Source organism: Triturus cristatus, chromosome 4_2 (genome assembly GCF_964204655.1).
Source record: "Triturus cristatus chromosome 4_2, aTriCri1.1, whole genome shotgun sequence".
NCBI classification, from domain to species: Eukaryota; Metazoa; Chordata; class Amphibia; order Caudata; family Salamandridae; genus Triturus; species Triturus cristatus.
In genome coordinates this window covers 212684041-212703642 of record NC_140586.1, presented here as the reverse complement: position 1 = coordinate 212703642, position 19602 = coordinate 212684041, and the positions used below count along the sequence as shown (strand labels likewise).

At 45.3% G+C, this 19602-nt stretch overlaps 1 protein-coding gene across 1 annotated transcript in view; it reads right to left on the bottom strand.

Annotated features, from left to right (window-relative positions):
- Positions 1–19602, bottom strand: part of LOC146833422 (SUN domain-containing protein 2-like) — an 83805-nt gene that overhangs the window by 39639 nt on the left and 24564 nt on the right. Inside the window, exons 2-4 of the mRNA XM_085600071.1 lie at positions 11115–11239; positions 10247–10408; positions 9691–9780 (exon numbers count right to left, since the gene is read on the bottom strand). Of these exons, the coding sequence (XP_085456197.1) occupies positions 9691–9780; positions 10247–10408; positions 11115–11239 (377 nt within the window). The remainder of the gene's footprint in view (positions 1–9690; positions 9781–10246; positions 10409–11114; positions 11240–19602) is intronic.

Below are 19602 nucleotides of genomic sequence, written 5' to 3'. Positions count from 1 at the left end.
GCTCTCTTCACCAGATGCAACCCTACACCATATTCCTCATGTATCTTCCCGCTCCTTTACAGACCTCCACCTAGCAATGCAACTTTCCCAGACACACTTCCAACACTGTTTCAAACCTTATAACACTACACTCCAGCCTATGCATTCTGGGTGACCTAAACATTTGGTTTGGCAAACCCAGAATGCCCCATGCAAAAACAATCATCACTAGTCTAGATGCACTGAACCTACATCAGATCGTCCACAAACCCACACACATCGCTGGACACATCTTAGATGTCATTTTTGCAAATACAGAACTAGTTACCTTTCAAACAATTACTCCAATCACATGGTCAGACCACCATTTGCTTGCTTCACAACATAAAATAACACAAAGCATTACACCTACAACCACCTTACATGCATCCACCTATCGACCGTGGAATAAACTCAATTTTGAATACTTAGAAACACAACCATCATCCAGTACAGATCAGGACGCAATAAATTCTGTTCATAAACTATGAGTGGTCACAGGAAGCTTTTGATATCCTAATATCGCTAAAAACAACACAACAGAACAAAAGAAAACAGGCACGTTGGAGAAATAGAGATAAAAGAGATAAAACAGCAAATTAGAAAGCTAAAATGCACCTGGCTCAAAACAAACTCCAATGACGTCCAACTTCACCTACAGAAACTTAACAGATTATACAAGACAGCAATCAAAAAATCTAAAAAAAGATACTATTCAGACAGAATTCAGAATGCTAAATCTGCAAATAAAAGAATTCTATAAAATTCTCACCGAATTTTGTGAACCAAATTGCCTAGAAGGAGCTCATCCCAGTACTCAAGAATTCACAGAGAAACTGGTAAATCCTTACACGACCAAAGCAGACATGCTGCACTCCTATTTAAAACAAAGAAAAACCATCAGCTGGACCCTTTTCCAAAACAACAATCCAATAGTATGCTAACCCAGCATCTTCATTCCTTCCAACAAATTTCACACAATTAATTTATGGACCTGGTCGAAGGAAGCAGGCCTGCCGGCAGTCCTTCTGACCTGTGTCCATCACAAACCTTCAAGACAATTCTTTTTACTACCTCCGTTTTCACACCAGTAAGAATAATCAACAATTCCTTAACGACCAGAATATTTCCAGAAGATCTCAAAAAGTCATACATATGCCCATTACTAAAAAAACAAACCTGGAGCTGCTTAACCCTGACACCTACAGACCAAATTAAAATGTACCTTTCCTGGGCAAATGATAGAATAAACAGCACTCGCTCATATGTCACAATTATTTCGCCCATATGTCACAATTCATTGAAGATAATTCCATACTTTCAGACTTCCAAACAGGATTCCGTTCCAGGAAGAGGCACAAGAATCTGCCCTCGTTGCCATCTTGAGAACACAGTTGACCGGAACGGGGTTGCTGCACTACTTCTCTTGGACCTCTCTGCTGCCTTTAATATGGTTGACCATGACGCTCTAATACAAAGACTCTATGAACATAGAGGGGACAGCTCTAGACTGGATCGCGTCCTACCTTCACAACAGAACTAATGTCATCCATACCCCCCCCTTTCTCATCCAAACCGTACTTCACGAAAGCAGGGGTCTCTCAAGGCTATATCATCTCACCCATGCTTTTCAACATCTACATGAAGTCATTACCGGCACTGATCAATCGGCTTCACCTCACATGCTATAACTATGAAGATGACACACAAATACCCCTTAAACTGAAAACCCGAAAACACATTGGACACTCACAAATTTTCAGTTGTCTCAGAGCCGTGGATCAGTGGATGACATGGAGCCATCTCAAATCGAATGATGCTTCCAAAACAGAAATACTCACGTATGGCGATTGAAAAATGTATGACACACTCGTTGCCTGGCCTGATGACCTGTGAACACTGTCTATAGTATCCAAAGTGAGAAACCTCGGAATTACGATGGACTCCAAGCTATCAATGAATGCCCAAGTCAAGAAACTAGCAAGATCAAATTTCGTTACTATAAAACTGAGGCACTTCTTCCCCCACCTGAGATTTCCACACAAGGTCCAGGCTACTATATCGCTTGTTCTGTCTAAACTCGATTACGCCAACAGCCTGTATCATTGATCATCTTTAACAACTATGAAAAGAGTACAAAGGATTCAGAACTCTGCTGCCAGACTACTCTTACATATAAAGCCACAACCCCACATCTCCCCGGCCTTGGGAGCACTACAATGGTTACCGGTTGCCCAAAGATCCACATTCAAGCTGTTTTGTATCACCCACAAAGCGATACATGGAACAGGACCACTCTTCATCAGGAATAAGATCACCAAATACATTTAACAAAGGAACCTCCGCTCTAGATTGGCACCTCACCTCAAAATCCCACCATACAAGAAAAAAACCCATAGGTGGTGCATCCTTCTCCGTTCAAGCAGCAAAACTATGGAACACTTCACCACCAAACATAAGATCCACAGATTACTACCTTATCTTCAGAAGACTACTCAAGAGTTGGCTCTTCCCCACATATTCACCGTACTCAAATATAAATATATATTATATCCCTCTGTATATAAGTATTTATTAGGACTATAGATGTGTACCTACATATGTGTATTGCTTTGTATATATGTGTATAACAAATATGTTTTTAAATATATAGATATTCGTTAGGTCTGCTTAACAAATGTATGTATTACTTAGGGTTATATTATTCTATGTTTACCGTGTATATAGGTGACTACATAGATAAATAAATCTGTTATCATATCATAACTATTTATCTATAATTGATTCACTATTGGATTACCCAAAAATATTAATAAAAACATATATTAAAATTAAATATACCAACACTTGAAAGTCTGAGTTGATTAAATCTACATATATTACTGAAAACCCTTCCGTCTTCTATCCCTCCACTATCCTTTTCAATCCAAATAACAGACCAACATGTCCCAGCTCAAATTATTTTCATACTTCCCTATACTAATTCACGACAAATCCTTTTTGGGTTCCTAAGGAGCATGCTACTCGTCGAAAAAGCACTTCAACGCCTCGTCAGGGGTAGTAAGCGCTATATAAATGCAATTACAATTGCCAGGATCCTCCACTGGATCTCGCTCCCTCCAACGCTCTGCTCTTTCTCAGAGAGAACACTGATCTTGGCAAGCAGGCAGGCAGCCCTGGTGCTCCAGGGCCAGGTGGTCTTGGTACGTATTGAGTGTTTATGTATGTACAGTGAGCATGTTACATATGTCTTGTAGTAAGTGTTTGTGTGAGTAATGAGGCAAGCAGAATCCATTATGGAAGCTCCTAGTTGTAGCATGTGACTAGATAGAATATGAGGATAGCTTCCCCAATTAGTGTAAATGTATTGCCTGTATTCCAGTAGGTGGAGTGTGGATCCAGCACACGTACAACACAAAACGCACTGCGCAGCACTACACACCAAACCAATGTAGGCCAAAGGTGAGCTAAACACACAGCAGCTGAACTGTAACTAAGTGAGACCCTGTAGGCCTCACTCTAGTGTCACAAGTAAAAAGACCTGTTCACTTCTACTGATCATTATAAGGTACGCTGCCACCACCGCGCTGATGCTGCTTAACACCTGCAAACTATTACACAAAAATAGGGAAACCCGAAAATATATCCGTAGGACCTGGGTAGTATATGGTAAAATACATAAGTGGCCCTGGTGGAGACAATTAACATTTCAAGAAAAAGGTTTTCATACCCAAGAAGGATCATAATGTATACAAATAGAAATTAATTTCACTTTTTTTAATTGAAAATTTCTTGATCAGATTATGCTTTGAAGCTTTTGAAAGATATTTTAACAAAGCTATTCAAGCAGTTGCTCCAAGGTAGGTGCAAAAGGGGAAGTGTTTGATAAAGTGATTGTGGTAAGATGAAGATTTAAAGGTAGATAGGAACACAAAGAATAAATATGTACAATAAAATTATTTAAAGTCCATATGTCCTGAACCTGTCTGAGAATTTTAGACACATTTGATATAATCCGTACTTAAGACAATGTTGACTACAATTTATGTTCTCTAAACATGTATTCTGTTCCAGCACAGGTTAGTATGGTAGGAATGACGATGTTTCGCCCCCAGGTAAAGGAGAAGGCCAATTGCTCCTTACGGAGGGGTTTTCATCAGGACGAAGATCGGTGCAACCTACAAAGTAGGTAGAAAGGAACGGCGAGTTACTGGATAAGGTGTGCGTGAAACGTGGGTATGTCGGTGATAGCAATAAGGCTCACCCAAAACCAGATCTTTGTGACTGGGGTGAATGTTTGTATAGTTCAGCATTCTGTCCATCATTGTTCCTTTTGCTTTTGTCGCCCTAAGTGGGAAGGGTATTCCCAGACGTGGGTCCCTTGCTCGTTGTGTCACTGGTTTCAAGCTAACCTGGCTGATATGGGGGAATACCCTGAAACCAGACCCAGAATGCTTGTATTTAGGTCCAGGGAGGACCCGGCCTGGCAGTTTGGGCTGGACTGTCCCATCAGGAACAGAGTTAAGACTGATTTGCATGTGGCTGGGTCCAAACTGGGGTGGCATAGTGAGCAAAAGGACAATGGATTACACCCAGATCTCTTGACCGGGGGCGAGTGGTTAAAAAGTTTCAGCACTCCTTCCATCATCTTGTTGTGCTTGCTATGTTCGACCTAAGTGGCCAAGGGTATGCCCAGATGTGGGTCCTGACCTCGCTGTGTCACTGGATACAAGCTAGCCTGGCTGATGAGGGGTAATACCCTCAAACCGGTTCTAGGATGCTTGTTTCCAGTCCAGGGAGGAGCTGGGCTGGACTGTTCCCTTCAGGAACAGGTTTAAGACTGATTTGCATATGGCTGGGTCCAAACTGGAAAGGCATAGTGAGCAAGAGAACGATGGATTAAACCCTGATCTCGACGGGGGTGGGGGGTTGAAAAGTTTCAGCAGTCTGTCCATCATCTTGTTGTGTTTGCTAGGTACCTATTTGAGCAGCATTGTAATCATGAAATCGCTTTCTACTTGGGATCAGAGCTGCTTTTGAGATTAGATGATCATAGCTTTTACTATCAGCTGTGAGACCTCTCTTTCAATGCCCCACTTGTTTTAATAGGATTGTTCTGAAAATTACATTGTAGCATCCAGCTGTGCTTCCTGAAGATCGGTGGGTGCTCATCCACCTGCTGGTCATTCATCGTTCACTCTGTGAGAGCTTTGCAATTACCAATCGTCGCCTCCGTTTTTACTACTTCTGCCTCATGTGCCATCAACGTATGGTATGTCGCTGACATCTACCCCATTCTCTAAGATTCTATCGCTCCAGCACCTTTTGCTTCTGTTGTGTCACCAGCACGAATGGTCTGCTCATCTCTGCCTTACTCACCAGCAGCATCTTCGTCTACAATCTTTGATCATCTTTTGCTGACATCAACTACAACTGCACCTTCTGGTTTGCTGCTCATCATCACCTCCAATAATTAAATCAATGGTTAACGCTTTGGATATAGATGTTTCAAGCTTGCCAAGACATAGAACTCAGTTTAACAAAAGAAGGGGATTCAGCTGCTGCTGCTATTCTTTAAATTGCTGTCTTCTTCCGCTGGGTTTTTTACCTACTTTTTGCACATTGCTGCATAGTCAAATTAGACATAAGACTATTGTCTTCATTAATCATTTAATAATGCAGATTTATATACAGAGATATAATTTGGGACGGAAATATCCCCTACATGGTATACAGGTGTGTTACCATACCCGACTGCCCATCTGCAAAGGAAACGGGTATCCTGTTTTTATTTTCAGCACTGGCAGTATGCTAATCTGCAGTGAATGCAGAGGGCCAGGCCAATCGCACAGCAAGTGAGCTCCAGGAACTGTCCTGTGACCTGAGAAGCACACCAATCGTGCCTTCATAGTAGAAACTGGACTTTTTTCCTTTTTTCATTGTTCTGGGTGTTTCACTTTTGGTGGTAGCAGCAGCATACTGTTTGTGTTTTGTATCATGACCAGACCTTTTTCTCTGTGTCAGTGAGAGCATGGTCTACTGACCAATGTCATATAAAGTTCAGCTCTTATCTGAAGAACTGACATGTAGTGTACCTGTTGAGTGAGTGTACACATACAGTGAAAATATTACAAATGTCTGGTAATGTGTGTTTGAGAGTGAATGAAAGAGACTTGTGGCAAGCAGGATACATTATGGATGCTCCCAGTTGTAGCATAACATAACGTGTATTTGTAAAGCGCACGTTCACCCAGAGTGGTATCTTGGGACTGAATAACAGATGTTTATTGTTACCCAACTCAATGGTACTCTTTTTTTGGACCTCAGTAGGATGAAGGGCTGAGTGGGCCCGCAGGGATTTGACCCTGTGACAATGAGGTCAAACACAGGGCCTTAGTCCACTGAGCCACCAGAGCTGGCTAGATCCTGTGGATAGCTTCCCCAGACAGTGGAAATGTATTGCCTGTATTCCTGTAGCTGGAGCGTGGAGCGTGGAGCGAGGAGGAAGGAGACAGGACTTCTTTAGAAATTCCATGAAGACTGTTAGCATAGGCCTATAGATGACTTCTTCCTGGGCACTACTATCTGGTAGGTGGTAGGTGTGAGGGGTGGGACTGCAGTTTCTGTCGGTCATGGAGAGGATGTTTCTAGGCAGGGCCTGTCCTTCTGTCTGTTTCAGATTAATATTTCAGGAGGGGTGCTTGCATCCTGGTGCAAAGATCTCACAGTTCACTATGCCCCATTCGTGTGTGCTCCTGCTTAGAACCAGTCTTACTGCTACCTCCTATGCGATGTATCACTTTGCACAAAATCTGTATCTACAGAACAGCCTGACAACAAGATGATGGACGGAGTGCTGAAACTTTTCAACTACTCAGCCCCAGTCAAGGGATCTGGGTTTAATCCATCGCTCTTTTGCTCACAATGCCACCTCAGTTTAGACCCAGATAATATGCAAATCAGTCATGACCCTGTGCCTCATGGGTACAGTCCAGCCCGCATTGCCAGGCCAGGTCCTCTTTGGACCGGAAACAAGCATCCTGGGACCTGATTCAGTTACATAGTCCACTGAGGAGTACAGTGTTTATTTTAACCGGCTGTCAGCACAATGGAGACGCTTCAAGAAAAACAAGCATTGGCATAGCCAATAGGTCTCACCTTTGGGACCTTATAAGTGTTTAGTTATCCAGCAAAATATCCTTGGTGCAACAACATCAAGTGTTGCATGGCTAAACACTTATAAGGTCCCAAAGGCGAGACCTATTGGATATGCCAATGCTGGTTTTGAGTGTGTGGCTCGTGCAGGTATGCCACTGTGAGGTAGAGATGCTGCGAGTGCTTTTACAGGAGCCCCTGTGACATTGCGCCTCTTCAAAATGTATCTTGGGTCCGGTGTAATACTTCTAGCCCCTATTCCCATCTTCTCCCACCCAATGCATCCTTAAATGTCCCATGTACAGCCGGGGTTGACACTCCTATTACTCCTGCCCTCCAGTGGAACTTTACCTGTCACGGGTGGAGGTGGTGGACGTGGTGGTGGTGGACGTGGTGGTGGTGGACGTGGTGGTGGATGTGGTGGTGGTGGTGGACGTGGTGGTGGTGGACGTGGTGGTGGTGGACGTGGTGGTGGTGGACGTGGTGGTGGTGGACGTGGTGGGGGTGGACGTAGTGGTGGTGGACGTAGTGGTGGTGGACATTGTGGTGGTGGACGTTGTGGTGGTGGACGTTGTGGTGGACGTGGTGGTGGACGTGGTGGTGGACGTGGTGGTGGTGGACGTGGTGGTGGTGGACGTGGTGGTGGTGGACGTGGTGGATGTGGTAGTGTTGGACTTGGTGGACCTGGTGGTGGTGTGGTGGACATGGTGGTGGTGAACATGGTGGTGGTGTACATGGTGGTGGTGGACGTGGTGGTGGTGGACGTGGTGGTGGTGGACGTGGTGGTGGTGGTGGACGTGGTGGTGGTGGTGGACGTGGTGGTGGTGGACATGGTGGTGGTGGACACGGTGGTGGTGGACACGGTGGTGGTGGTGGACGCGGTGGTGGTGGACGTGGTGGAGGTGGTGGTGGATGTGCTGGTGGTGGACGTGCTGGGGAAGGACGTGGTGTTGGTGGACATGGTGGATGTGGTGGACATTGTGGTGGTGGACGTGCTGGTGGTGGACGTGCTGGTGGAGGACATGGAGGTGGTGCACATGGTGGTGGATGTGGTGGTGGTGGACGTGGTGGTGGACTTGGTGGTGGTGGACGTGGTGGTGGTGGATGTGGTGGAGGACATGGTGGTGGTGGACATGGTGGTGGTGGAGGAGGTGGACGTGGTGGTGGACGAGGTGGAGGGGGATGTGGTGGTGGACATGGTGGTGGAAGTGGTGGTGGTGGACTTGGTAGTGGTGGTGGACGTGGTGACAAATAGTGAGAAAAGGTCAAAGCAAAACAGAGTGAATGATAAAAAAAAGAAAGCAAGATACTGCACGAGATAAGAAGTGATGAGTAAACTGTCACAGTAAAAGCAAAACAGAAAGTAAATGATAGCCGTGCACGAGTGAATAACTAATGCTGCTATTTTGAAGCACACGCGTGCTTGTCACAGTAAAAGCAAAACACAGAGTAAATGATAGCCATGCACGAGTGAATAACTAATGCTGCTATTTTAAAGCACACACGTGCTTGTCACAGTAAAAGCAAAACACATGGCTGGCACTGCAATCGTGTGTTTGCTGGCCCGGGAGTGGTGCATGCGTGCGCGCGCAGTCGTCTCTTTTTGAGGAAGCACATACTCGTGCTTGTGGGCATGCCCCTGCTCACTCCCGCAAAGTGGATGCCGCCACAAGCACGACTATGTGCTTCCAAAAAGAGCAGAGCGACGGCTAAAGGTCCTCCTATGCAGCGCATGCACGCTGTGTAGGCGAGACCTAAAAAGGCCGCGGGATATTAAGCGTGTGGGACTCCGCTCTCCTATTACCATATCAAGGTGCTAATACTTGGTATTATTCACCACTAAGAATATAAGAATTAAGTTGTTCAAATTTATAGACAAAGAGGAAGGTCATGTGATTTGGTGTGCATAGCATTTGCCCAACAAGAGATGCCAATTACATTAGCATTAGACCTACTAGGACCGACTTAAGGTCCTTCCACCTACTACATGTTTAGCAGAAGGGAACTATGACAGTGCACGTCATTGCCTCTGACAACAGTGATGAGGCAGAGGCAATGTTATACATTCATATCAGTAGCACCTAATGTAGTGTACAGAAAAAGGAGATACAGCATGTGAACTAGGAAGCCTAGCATCGTCTTGCATTTTGTTCTAGTCTCCTTTCTAAGAAAAAACAGTCTCTGTGTTTACGTTAGGTGTTCCTCTTTAATCTTTTTATGGCTCTGCTGCTGCCAAATCAGCTTTGAAGGTGTTGTTAATCACAGAGCAGGAGTTACGTTGCCCTAGTCTTACTGGCCTCTCTACAGGCACAAACCTGCTCAGAAATCTCCCAATATCCCACTCAGTCCATCTGCACTAGGGGGTTTATGTGGCATGGGTTGTAATTCTGAGGGCAAGGCAACATGGCTCCTGTATCCCAGGAAGGGATAGGCTAGTGGTGTTCGAGCACACAATAACCAACAAACCCTTTACAATCAAATGTGTCACTCTGCAACCATCCCACTACTGCTGCTCACCTGGACCCTGAATGTCTGTGAAGGTTCACCATCAATTTCATACCGAAAGGAGCCCAGTTTCCTTGCCCAGCTGAAGGCCTCATCAAAACACTACAATGAGAGTGAGTAAAGGGGAGAGGTGAGTAAAGAAGACATGACGAAAGGGAGAAGAATGAGAGGAGAAAAAAGAGAAACTGTTCAAGGAGCACATGGACTGCTTGACAATATATTGGCTTTGGGAGATTTTGAACCAGCCACAAGTCTATTGGGGCGGTGGGCTGCACCGTAAACCCTGAGGATTCAGGAAATATATGCTGGCCACACTGACAATCGAGATCGAAGCAAAGAACTTTCTGTGGGGGCCTCAGTGACCATGGTAGGTTAAAGATCCTGCAATGAGCCCCCATCAACAAAGGCTGGAGACCCATTGGGTTTAGGACATCTGTAGCTGGCTATGTGGACACTGGGGCTGGTGGGGTATCTCAGATGCCGTGGGAGAACTTTAACCAGCCATAAAAAATGTTAAAAAAACAATATTGGCCCCACTAATTCCGCCAGGTATAATGGAGTCACTTACGTATACGATGAAGTCACGTGGAGCCAAGGTGATGTTGCGTAAGATGAAGCGGGATAGGTGGTCCAGGCCCACGATGCTGACCACGACACTGCTGTTCAGCTTCAGAGTCACTAGGCCCCTCTCGCCTTCCATGGGGAAACAGCTCCCGGGTGTCATCTCAGGCTGCAGATATCAAGGCCCAACAAAACACAAACAAATCACCTAAATGTACCCACAGTTCCTCGGCAAAGGTCACAATCTGGTTATAACAAGGCCCATCATCAGATAGGCCTCAAAGAGTTTTGAAGTCTTATATAGTCTATCCATAACATTATCGGGTAATTATATTCAGGCCTAACTGTCCCAGAAAAACACAAAAATCTATTTTTGGTGGCCTCACCTAGAATATTTTGTTCATTTTTGGAGGCCTCGTTAGGCACAACATGTAAAGTCCTGGAGATAACATATGGATTATTGAGTCAAGTTTTGGAACCCACATCTGGCATATTGTGATCCGTTCTGGGGTCAAGTCTGGAGTACTGTCCAGACAGCAATGTTAGCTGAAGCATTTCAAGAAGGTGTCACTCTGTGGAATCTGCTATGCGTGGAGAGTGGGAGAAAGCAGCAATGCTTCCTTTGCACACAGGTGCAGTAAGGGCAGCAGGGCAGGACTGCCTCATACACAGAATAAATACAGGACACCTGGCACAGAACTGTCTTAACACTGCTTTGCTGGATATTCTGAAGGGGTGAGACGGATGATCAGACTCAGTGCCACATACATAACTATTATGGAAGAGAAAGCAGTTCTGCAGACTCCATTCCCAGTCAGTCCTTAGCATCTGGTGGATTTGCACCTATGGTTCCAGCTCGTCCTTTCCCACTGTACCTCTTGCATCAGACGGTGGTATCTGTCAGCTTCGTGCCAATCTCTAAATAAGGACCCCAGCCATTCGATCCAGGTCTGATGACCCACCAATGCTGGCGAAGACATCGACAGCAGAACCCTTGCCCCTGTATTGAAACGAAAAACACAAACGAAGATGTAAATTGACATGCCAACTGAAAACATGTGCCTAATCCTCCCGTCTTAAAAAACTGCTTTTTCAAACCAGCATCTCCCCACAGACATCTCGAAACAAACCAACCTAAAAAAAAATATATCAATGTATGGAAGGAGTGGGCAAGTAATCTGTCAACAATAAATTATTGTAGTCCAAAGAAATTATTTTCTGTAGTCCAAGAAATTTCTTCAAAAAAGATTCTTTTATTCTTTCAAATTATTTTCAAGTTGGTGCTCCAACACATTCTTAGAAGTCCAAACACAATCTTAGTTACATATAAACACAGCCAACGCGTTTCGTCCCCCTTGGGACCTCATCAGGGCTCCTAAATAATGACACGACGGCTTTAAATACCAATCACGGAAGGGTATCAGTATCATCCAGGTCTGTTATTTTTTTCTTTCACCAAATTAAACGTTATCTCCTAGAAATTGCCGCGGTGGTGTGAAATATTAGTTCTGGATTAGTGCCAGTATCATCCAAGTCTTTGATTTTCTCATCAATTTAAAAGCTTTCTCATTTTGTGTCAGTTCTAATTAATTAGAAGGTATTCTCCACATAGCGAGTCCTTCTATTCTGGCACTGGGTTCCTCGTGGCCTCCACCTCCTTTCGAATATCACCGCTAAAAAAAAAACCTTTAAAATTACTATGCTGTCAGTGTTGTGTGCGAAAAACTCCTTTAAAAATCTTGCCATTAAAAACATCCATTTCTCAACTGCACCATAAAATCTGTTACCTAAAAATCTTCCCATTACAAGATTTCTTCTAAAGAAAACCTCACCATTAAAAACATCCACCATAAACAAAATGCAAAAAAAATTCCTCAAAAAAGTCTCACTTGCAAATTTCATTACAAAAACTTTTTTACAAATCTCCCCTTTTAAAATCTCCACCAAACACCCTGCTTTGAAACTTGTCTCCTTAAAACCTCTGAAAAGTAAAAACATGCCCATCTCTTAATACTCTGCCTTACAAAGAGCCACCTTTAAACTGACTTTGTTCACAACTCGTGCCTAGCAAATCACTGCTTTAAAACGGGCTCTAAAATATTACATCTACATCACATAGAGTCTGAAAATGGCTCAGTAAGTATCGCTCCTGACATCCAATGCGATCTTCCATGTTACACGTTTAAATCTTGAATCTTGGGGATGCCAATTCTGCCTTTCATCTTTCTAACGTTGATAAATGTAGCTCCACTAAATTGGGAAATGGTAAAATGTTATAATAGCACCTTAAAATATTAACACATGTAGTATTAAGAATGACATAAAAAACAAGTAGCTATGTTACCATTATACTAAACCTGATGTTTATCAACATTATGATTTTTTCATAGACAATTCTTTCTTCCTTGAAAGAATCCAGATGGACTGACAAATACTCTGTAGTTAAGAAATTAGAAAAAAAAAAATTCCCCCTTTTTTTTCTTACACATTTATACATTTTTGGCAGACACAATTAGGAGAGGCTAATAAGGAATTTATTATTCTGAAACATACGTTCCTCGTGCATCAATAATGCCCAATCTAGCCACCCAATCAATGTTCATCCAATTTATCTTTGAATTAGATTTTCCTTTAGCTCTATATAGAATCCATTCTCTCAAAGACATCCGTTACCTTTATTAATATAGCCAGCTGGTCTCATTAAGCCACTATTCCTTTGTCCAAATGTTATATTTTTAGCTTTGCCAAGTTAAAACACCTCCCTCTTTGAATTTACCATTGCAAGAATCGCTCTCAATTAGTCTCTTAAAACTTTCTGCTGTAGCTTTGACAACTCCCCACTTTTCACTGAGGGGGCGCCAGAGAGCCCACGGCAAGATGGCCGCACAATAGTGCAGGTCTGCCGGCTGAGTTCCGTATAGCCGTCTTTGATATGGCCATCCTCCACCTACTGCTGTCAAACATACCCCCCATGCAGGCCTAAACTGCCTAGTGTGGTCTGCTAAGGGTAAAAGTCACTGGGCAGGTTGGAACATTGCAGAGAGGCAGTGGAGAGATTGACCTAACCGGGCCGGGAGCTAAAGTTGGGCGCCTGTGCCACGGTTGCTTCCAGTCTGCAGCGTCTAAACCGTGTCTTCCGGCTGGCCAGAGAAAAAGGAAAAGTCCCGTACCAGGGTAATCAGATCGCTTTTTACCTGGATTTCACAATTGCGCTACAGTCGGCTCGGAGAGAGTTCTTGCCAGTTAAGCGTCAACTAAAAAAGTCAAATATCCTATATGCTATGCTGTACCCCGTGTCTTCGTGTGGAACATCATGGTCAACAGAAATCCTTCACAACACCCAAAGCGGCCAAAGACTACTTGAAGACGCTCTTGCCTGGTAAACAAGCGCTGAACACATCTGATGCTGAAGATGGAGAAGATTGATCATTGTGGCTGTACACTGGGCCTTGCCTGGGACTGCGGGCGAGAACTCGGCGTTCATCGGAGGTCATGGTGGCAGTTGCTCTGGCAAGGGGGGCTGCAGAAAAACTATGGATTTAGATAAATTACAGATGGCTAGAGAAGGTCAACATAGCTTCAATGAACACCACACCTCGGTGCATCTGTAGGGAGACTGGGAACCTGGTGAACCCCTGCGAGGGAGCACCCTAGATGTGTCTAGTACATGGTGCTGCAATTTATTGTTTTTGAGTGTAATGTCAATGTTGGAATTATCTATGCTCCTTGTTAATTGGGGATGTCTTTGGCTAGTTAGGGCTGCTGAAGTGGGAGGGGGAGGATTTTAGGTTGTCTAGATGTTGTATACCCACACATAACATATATAGTTCCTTGGACCAAGTGAGCGCTGGCAGAGTAGCCCCCATTAATCCGTGGTATTTGAAAGATCCAACTACCCGGAAGAACAGCGCCAAAGCCACTGATGGTTACTTTCAAGAAAACGAGGGCACGGTCGACTCCGCGCAGACCCTATGGGAGGCGTACAAAACAGTTATCCGGGGAGAAACGCTCTCCCTGATAGCGGGGAAAAAGAGGGAAAGACAGGCTGATCTTGAAAGAGCAGAAGAGGACGTGCTAAAGTCAGAAGAGGAGTTAGCCCGAACAGTAACCCCTGAGGGCCTTCCCCTCCTGAGGTTAAGGCAAGATGAATTCAACAGTATCGCCAGAGACAGAGCCAGGGCGCAGAGTAGAGAGGTCCAGGACAGAGTCTATGAGCATGGAGACAAGGCAGGAAAGCTGATAGCATGGCTCGACAGACGGGAGTGGGCATCAAGACTGGTGCCCGAGGTGCATGGAAAAGACTCCAATCCTATAACAGACCCGCAGGCCATAGCAGACACGTTTGCAGACTATTACCGCACAGCGTATAGCACGGCCGGCAGGCTCTCCGAAGCCAAAAATAGTGAGATGCTCAGAGATATAAGACTTCCCACGCTCTCAGATGAAAACAGGGACTACCTAGAATTCCCGCTGACGGATGATGAAGTGGCGCAGGCTATTAGGGGTGTGAATCCAGGAAAAGCTACAGGGCCCAATGGTATCCCCATTGAACTTTATAAACTAAGGCCTAATAAACTTGCCCCCTACATCCCAGCTATGTTAACGGAGAGTAGAGAGAAGGGACTGCTCCCATATGACCAGCGTGTGGCCAACACAGTGGTCATTTATAAAGAAGGCAAACCCAGAACCAGCTGCGCATCCTATAGGCCAATATCGCTTCGAAATGTAGAGCCCAAGGTCCTTGCAAAACTACTAGCGACGCGCCTGATTAAAGTTATTACCACCCTGGTCCACCCAGATCAGTTGGGCTTTATGCCTCATCGCAATACGGCCCTTAACCTACGTCGACTATTTGGAGTACTGAGTAGAGCATCTACCATACTGGAACCGGCAGCTCTAGTATCCTTAGACGCCACCATGGCGTTTGATATGGTTGAATGGCCCTATTTATTTGCGGTTCTAGGCAAATAGGGATTCGGTCTGGAATTTACAGGCTGGATTCGCCTCCTATACTCCGGCCCGATGGCCCGGGTAGTGGTAAATAACCGCAAATCGCCAGACTTCCAACTGAGATGGGGCACTCGGCAGGGCTGCCCCCTGTCTCCGCTCCTCTTTGCGTGGGCACTGGAGCCACTGGCAGCCTGGATCAGGCAGGACCGATCCAGCCACGGGTTGCCGTGGTCACTGGATTGGGAGGACAAGATATCCCTATATGCAGACGACATTCTTCTTTACCTCGCTAATCCAAGAGCATCATTGAGCTGCATCCTAGATGTGCTGGCAGTATTCGGGAGGTACTCTGGATTCACTATCAACTGGTCCAAATCTGTAGTTTACATCCTTCAGGGTGACCTGCCTATAATACCGCAAAATTGCCCAATCCAGATTGCACATGAAGGTTTCCGATATCTCTGTATCTATGTGACACTGGACTCCAAACTCCGCTTTGCCCGTAATTTGGACCCACCCTTGCAGAGACTTAAGAACGACGTCGCACATTGGTGATCCCTTCCCACTTCCATGTTAGGCAGGGCGGTCCCTTTTAAAATGATGGCTCTGCCTCGTTTTTTATATGCACTCCAAAATACGATGGATCCGGTCCCAACGTCGTACTTCAAAGAAATCAAGAGTCTCCAGAGACAACTTCTCTGGGATGGCAGGTCCCTTATAGCGTTCTCCAAGTTAACCCTTAACTGATACGATGGGGGAATTAGCCTTCCCGACCTAAAGAAATACTATTGGGCGTCTCAGCCTGCGGCTATCAATCACGGGATATATGGCCACCTGGATAATCCAGGATATGCCATGGATAAGTGGCTGCTCCCAGGGGGAGACTATACTAGAGCGCTATACACCAAACCCCATAGATTCCCACTGACTAGACCTACAGCACACGCCGTCCAGACATGGCACGCAGTTAATAAACATCTGAAGTGGGAGAACAAACTCACACTCGCCACACCACTGTGGAACTCGGAGAAACTGGGGAACCTCTGGAAATCCAAGGGTTTTGATAAATGGGACCTCATAGGGATCTCGCGAATCAAAGACATCTGGGGGGAGGGAACAGTCCAGTCATTTGCGTCACTCGAGACACAGTACAGCTTGGCAGACACTGAGTATTACCGTTACCTCCAAGTCCGCCATGCGTTACTCACTCAGATCCCTAGTAACACGACACTCCCAGAAGCCTCACCCCTGGAAGATAGGGTGTTAGATGGGCATCTCCCAGAGAAGACCATTTCCCTCATATATAGAAAATTGATTAACAACATGGAAGATCCACTACAGACCCTTAAAGGAAAATGGAACGGCGACGGCTTAGAACTCGATGACGAGGACTGGCAGGAGGCGATCTCTTCCCCACGTGTGGTTGCATTCCAGGCCAGGCTGAGATTAGTGCAGCTTAAAATATTGCATGGGACATATGTAACGGGAACCTGCCTGGTTCGAATGGGACAGACAGAAAGCGGAGAGTGCAGAAGGGGGTGTGGGGAACTGAGAACATTCATTCACATACTGTGGAATTGTCAACATATACAATTGTATTGGAGAGACATCCACCACACACTACGGGCAATATTGGGAGTTGACATGCAGCCAGAGGCTCGGAGGTGCATACTAAATGTCTGGGAGCTCACGGATCTCAACACATACACTACGCAAAGGACAACATTGGCATATATGATAGCAAAAAGAAACATCGCATAGCAGTGGGGCGCTAGTCAGCCGCCTCAATTGAGGAGGTGGAAGGAGGATCTAGACTGGTGCAGGAATAGGGAAAAATCAGTCTTCATAGCTAGAGGATGCCCAGGGAAATGGAATAAGATATGGGGAGCATAGAACCGCTACAGAGGCGACATTTGTCTCCCACCGGGTCAGCAGATTGACACTGACACTCTTGAAACCCCCTGATCTAATCAATATGATAACTGTAACGTATTTTGTATTATATACAATGTCACTGAGAAAGGATGAGGTTACTTGTAATCAATTGGTGTTTTGGTCGAATTGTTTAATAAAAAGAAAGAAAAAAAAAACATATATAGTTCCCCGGGTCATACATTTACCGCAACATAGAACACATGCACCATCACCATGAGGTGACTATATGACACACGTAGGAGATAGTATGAATTTCATCACATGGAATGTACGTGGCCTCAATGATCCCCGCAAGGTGAGATTAGCGCTTCGGTTACCAGATAGGCACATTATACAAGTGGCTCTACTACAGGAAACACACCTGGATAGGCACTCAGACTGCACTGTGGGCACCCGTTGGGCAGCGTGTCAGCTGACCTCCTCTTACTCCACATATTCACGGGGGGTTTATTATTGCTCAAACACAGAGTCCCCTTCCCGCTTGCAACTCACTATGCGGATGACCCGGGTAGATATCTAATTGCACAGGGGGTGTTGGCAGGCACTGCTGTCACATTAGTCAACACAACCTGGAGACAGATGCACTCCACCTCACCTACACACATCATTTGGGGAGGTGATCTAAATATGTATCTAAATCCAGTGGAGGATCGCTCAGCAGACAAGGCGTGGCATGGGAAGCAAGCAGCTACGGTGATACAGGGTGGGATAGAGGAGTACGGCCTAGTCGTTGCCTGGCAACTTAGATCCCCTACACAGAAGGAGGGCACATTTTTGTCCATGGCACATGGCCCAGATTAAGACTACTGGCTCATCTCTACTGAGGTATACAAGTGGATTGAAGAGGTACGGCACCTGCCTAGGACACTATCCGACCAAGCACTGGTCCTGCTACAGTCAAAACTACCGAATGTAATCCCTACACCATTCATTTAGCGCTTTCGCTCAACGACACCCCTAGAAACGGCCTTTAAAGAGGAGGTGCGGAGAGCGATAGCTGAATATTTAGCTTTAAATACAGGCTCTGTAGATAGTCGGAGCGGTCTGTGGAAAGCTTTCCCAGCAACAATACGCAGGACATGCATAGGGACTCAGACGGGGGTACTGAAAAATATTTCACTTTAACATAATCATCATAACTTCCCTCCTACAGCTACCCAACATAAAACTACCTCCACAACTTCCCCCTGATAACATTCCATTGTAAATCTCTTCAAAACCTTCCTCCTAAAACGTCCACCATAATGCTCTCTTTACAACTTCCCTTTTAAAACATTCCACAATACTGTCTTTACAGATTTCCACTACAAGTCTCATTCACAGCTCACTCTTACAACTTTCCATCGTAATACTTAACAATTGTCCTCTTCTAACATTCCTCCTTTAACCCCTCTTCATAAATTTCCTCTTAAACCTTTCCATTGTAACTCTTTTAAAAACCCTAAAAACAACCACCTTAAAAATATCACCCATAAAAACCTCCTCACACATCTCAAAAACTTCCACTCACAAAATTGGTTTAAAAATAATCTAAATGAAATGGACCCGTGTTTGGGGTTTGTGGAATTCCTACCGAGGAGATATATGCCAGCCTCCCCTTGTCCTCAGTAATGAAGACCCCTCTTCACCCTAGACCTTCCAAAGTGTATTCTGTACAACGTGTATTACTTACTGTTCCCATGAAGCCTGATGTACTACTTCCTCCGAAATGTGATTGTGATGCTGATGTCTGTTAATCAATAAAAAGTTTTACCAAAAAAAAAATCTAAATGACCCATGCATTTCAAACCTTGCCTACCAAACCCACCCCACAACAAATCCACACAATAGAAAGTTCACCATAACTTTTTCACGTAGAAATCTAAAGCCATATGAGCCAAGATGGACACCTGAGCGGATGCACCCTCTAATCGCTCCGGCACGCCACACACACAGTTTTTCATTATTTGAAGGATGGTTACGGTGCCCAAAGCACCCGAAGGTCGTGACTGGGGGACGGTGGCTTGTTGCAGACCCTGCAGAGCGAGACATGGCTGCAGTCTGGGCGAGGCCGATTGGCAGCCACACTCAGGAAGGGGCTGATGTGGTTATAGCGGGTTGAGGCGGCGCACAAACCAGCTAACTGCTAAGATACAATGACCCTGGGTCAACCGCTGACAGCATAGATAGCAGCCTGAGAGCGCAGGACCGCGCCTCACTAGGAGGCACAAGGAGTGTTGGTGAGCAGGACTGTGCTGAGTCACAGTAGGCCATGGCTGAGGCCCGTGCAGAAGGGCAGATTGCTTCTGGACCTCTTCTGCCTAGGGGACATTCACGAGGTGAGGCAGTGCTGGCATCGGATTGCTGTCACTTGGCCATGGATTTGGATTCCGTCCTACATCTTCTCTCATTGATTTATGTATCCCAGGGAGCCGTATGTATTGAGCCACCAGAAATGCCAGTTAACCGGATATTGGGTAAGACGGAGGAGCGGCACGC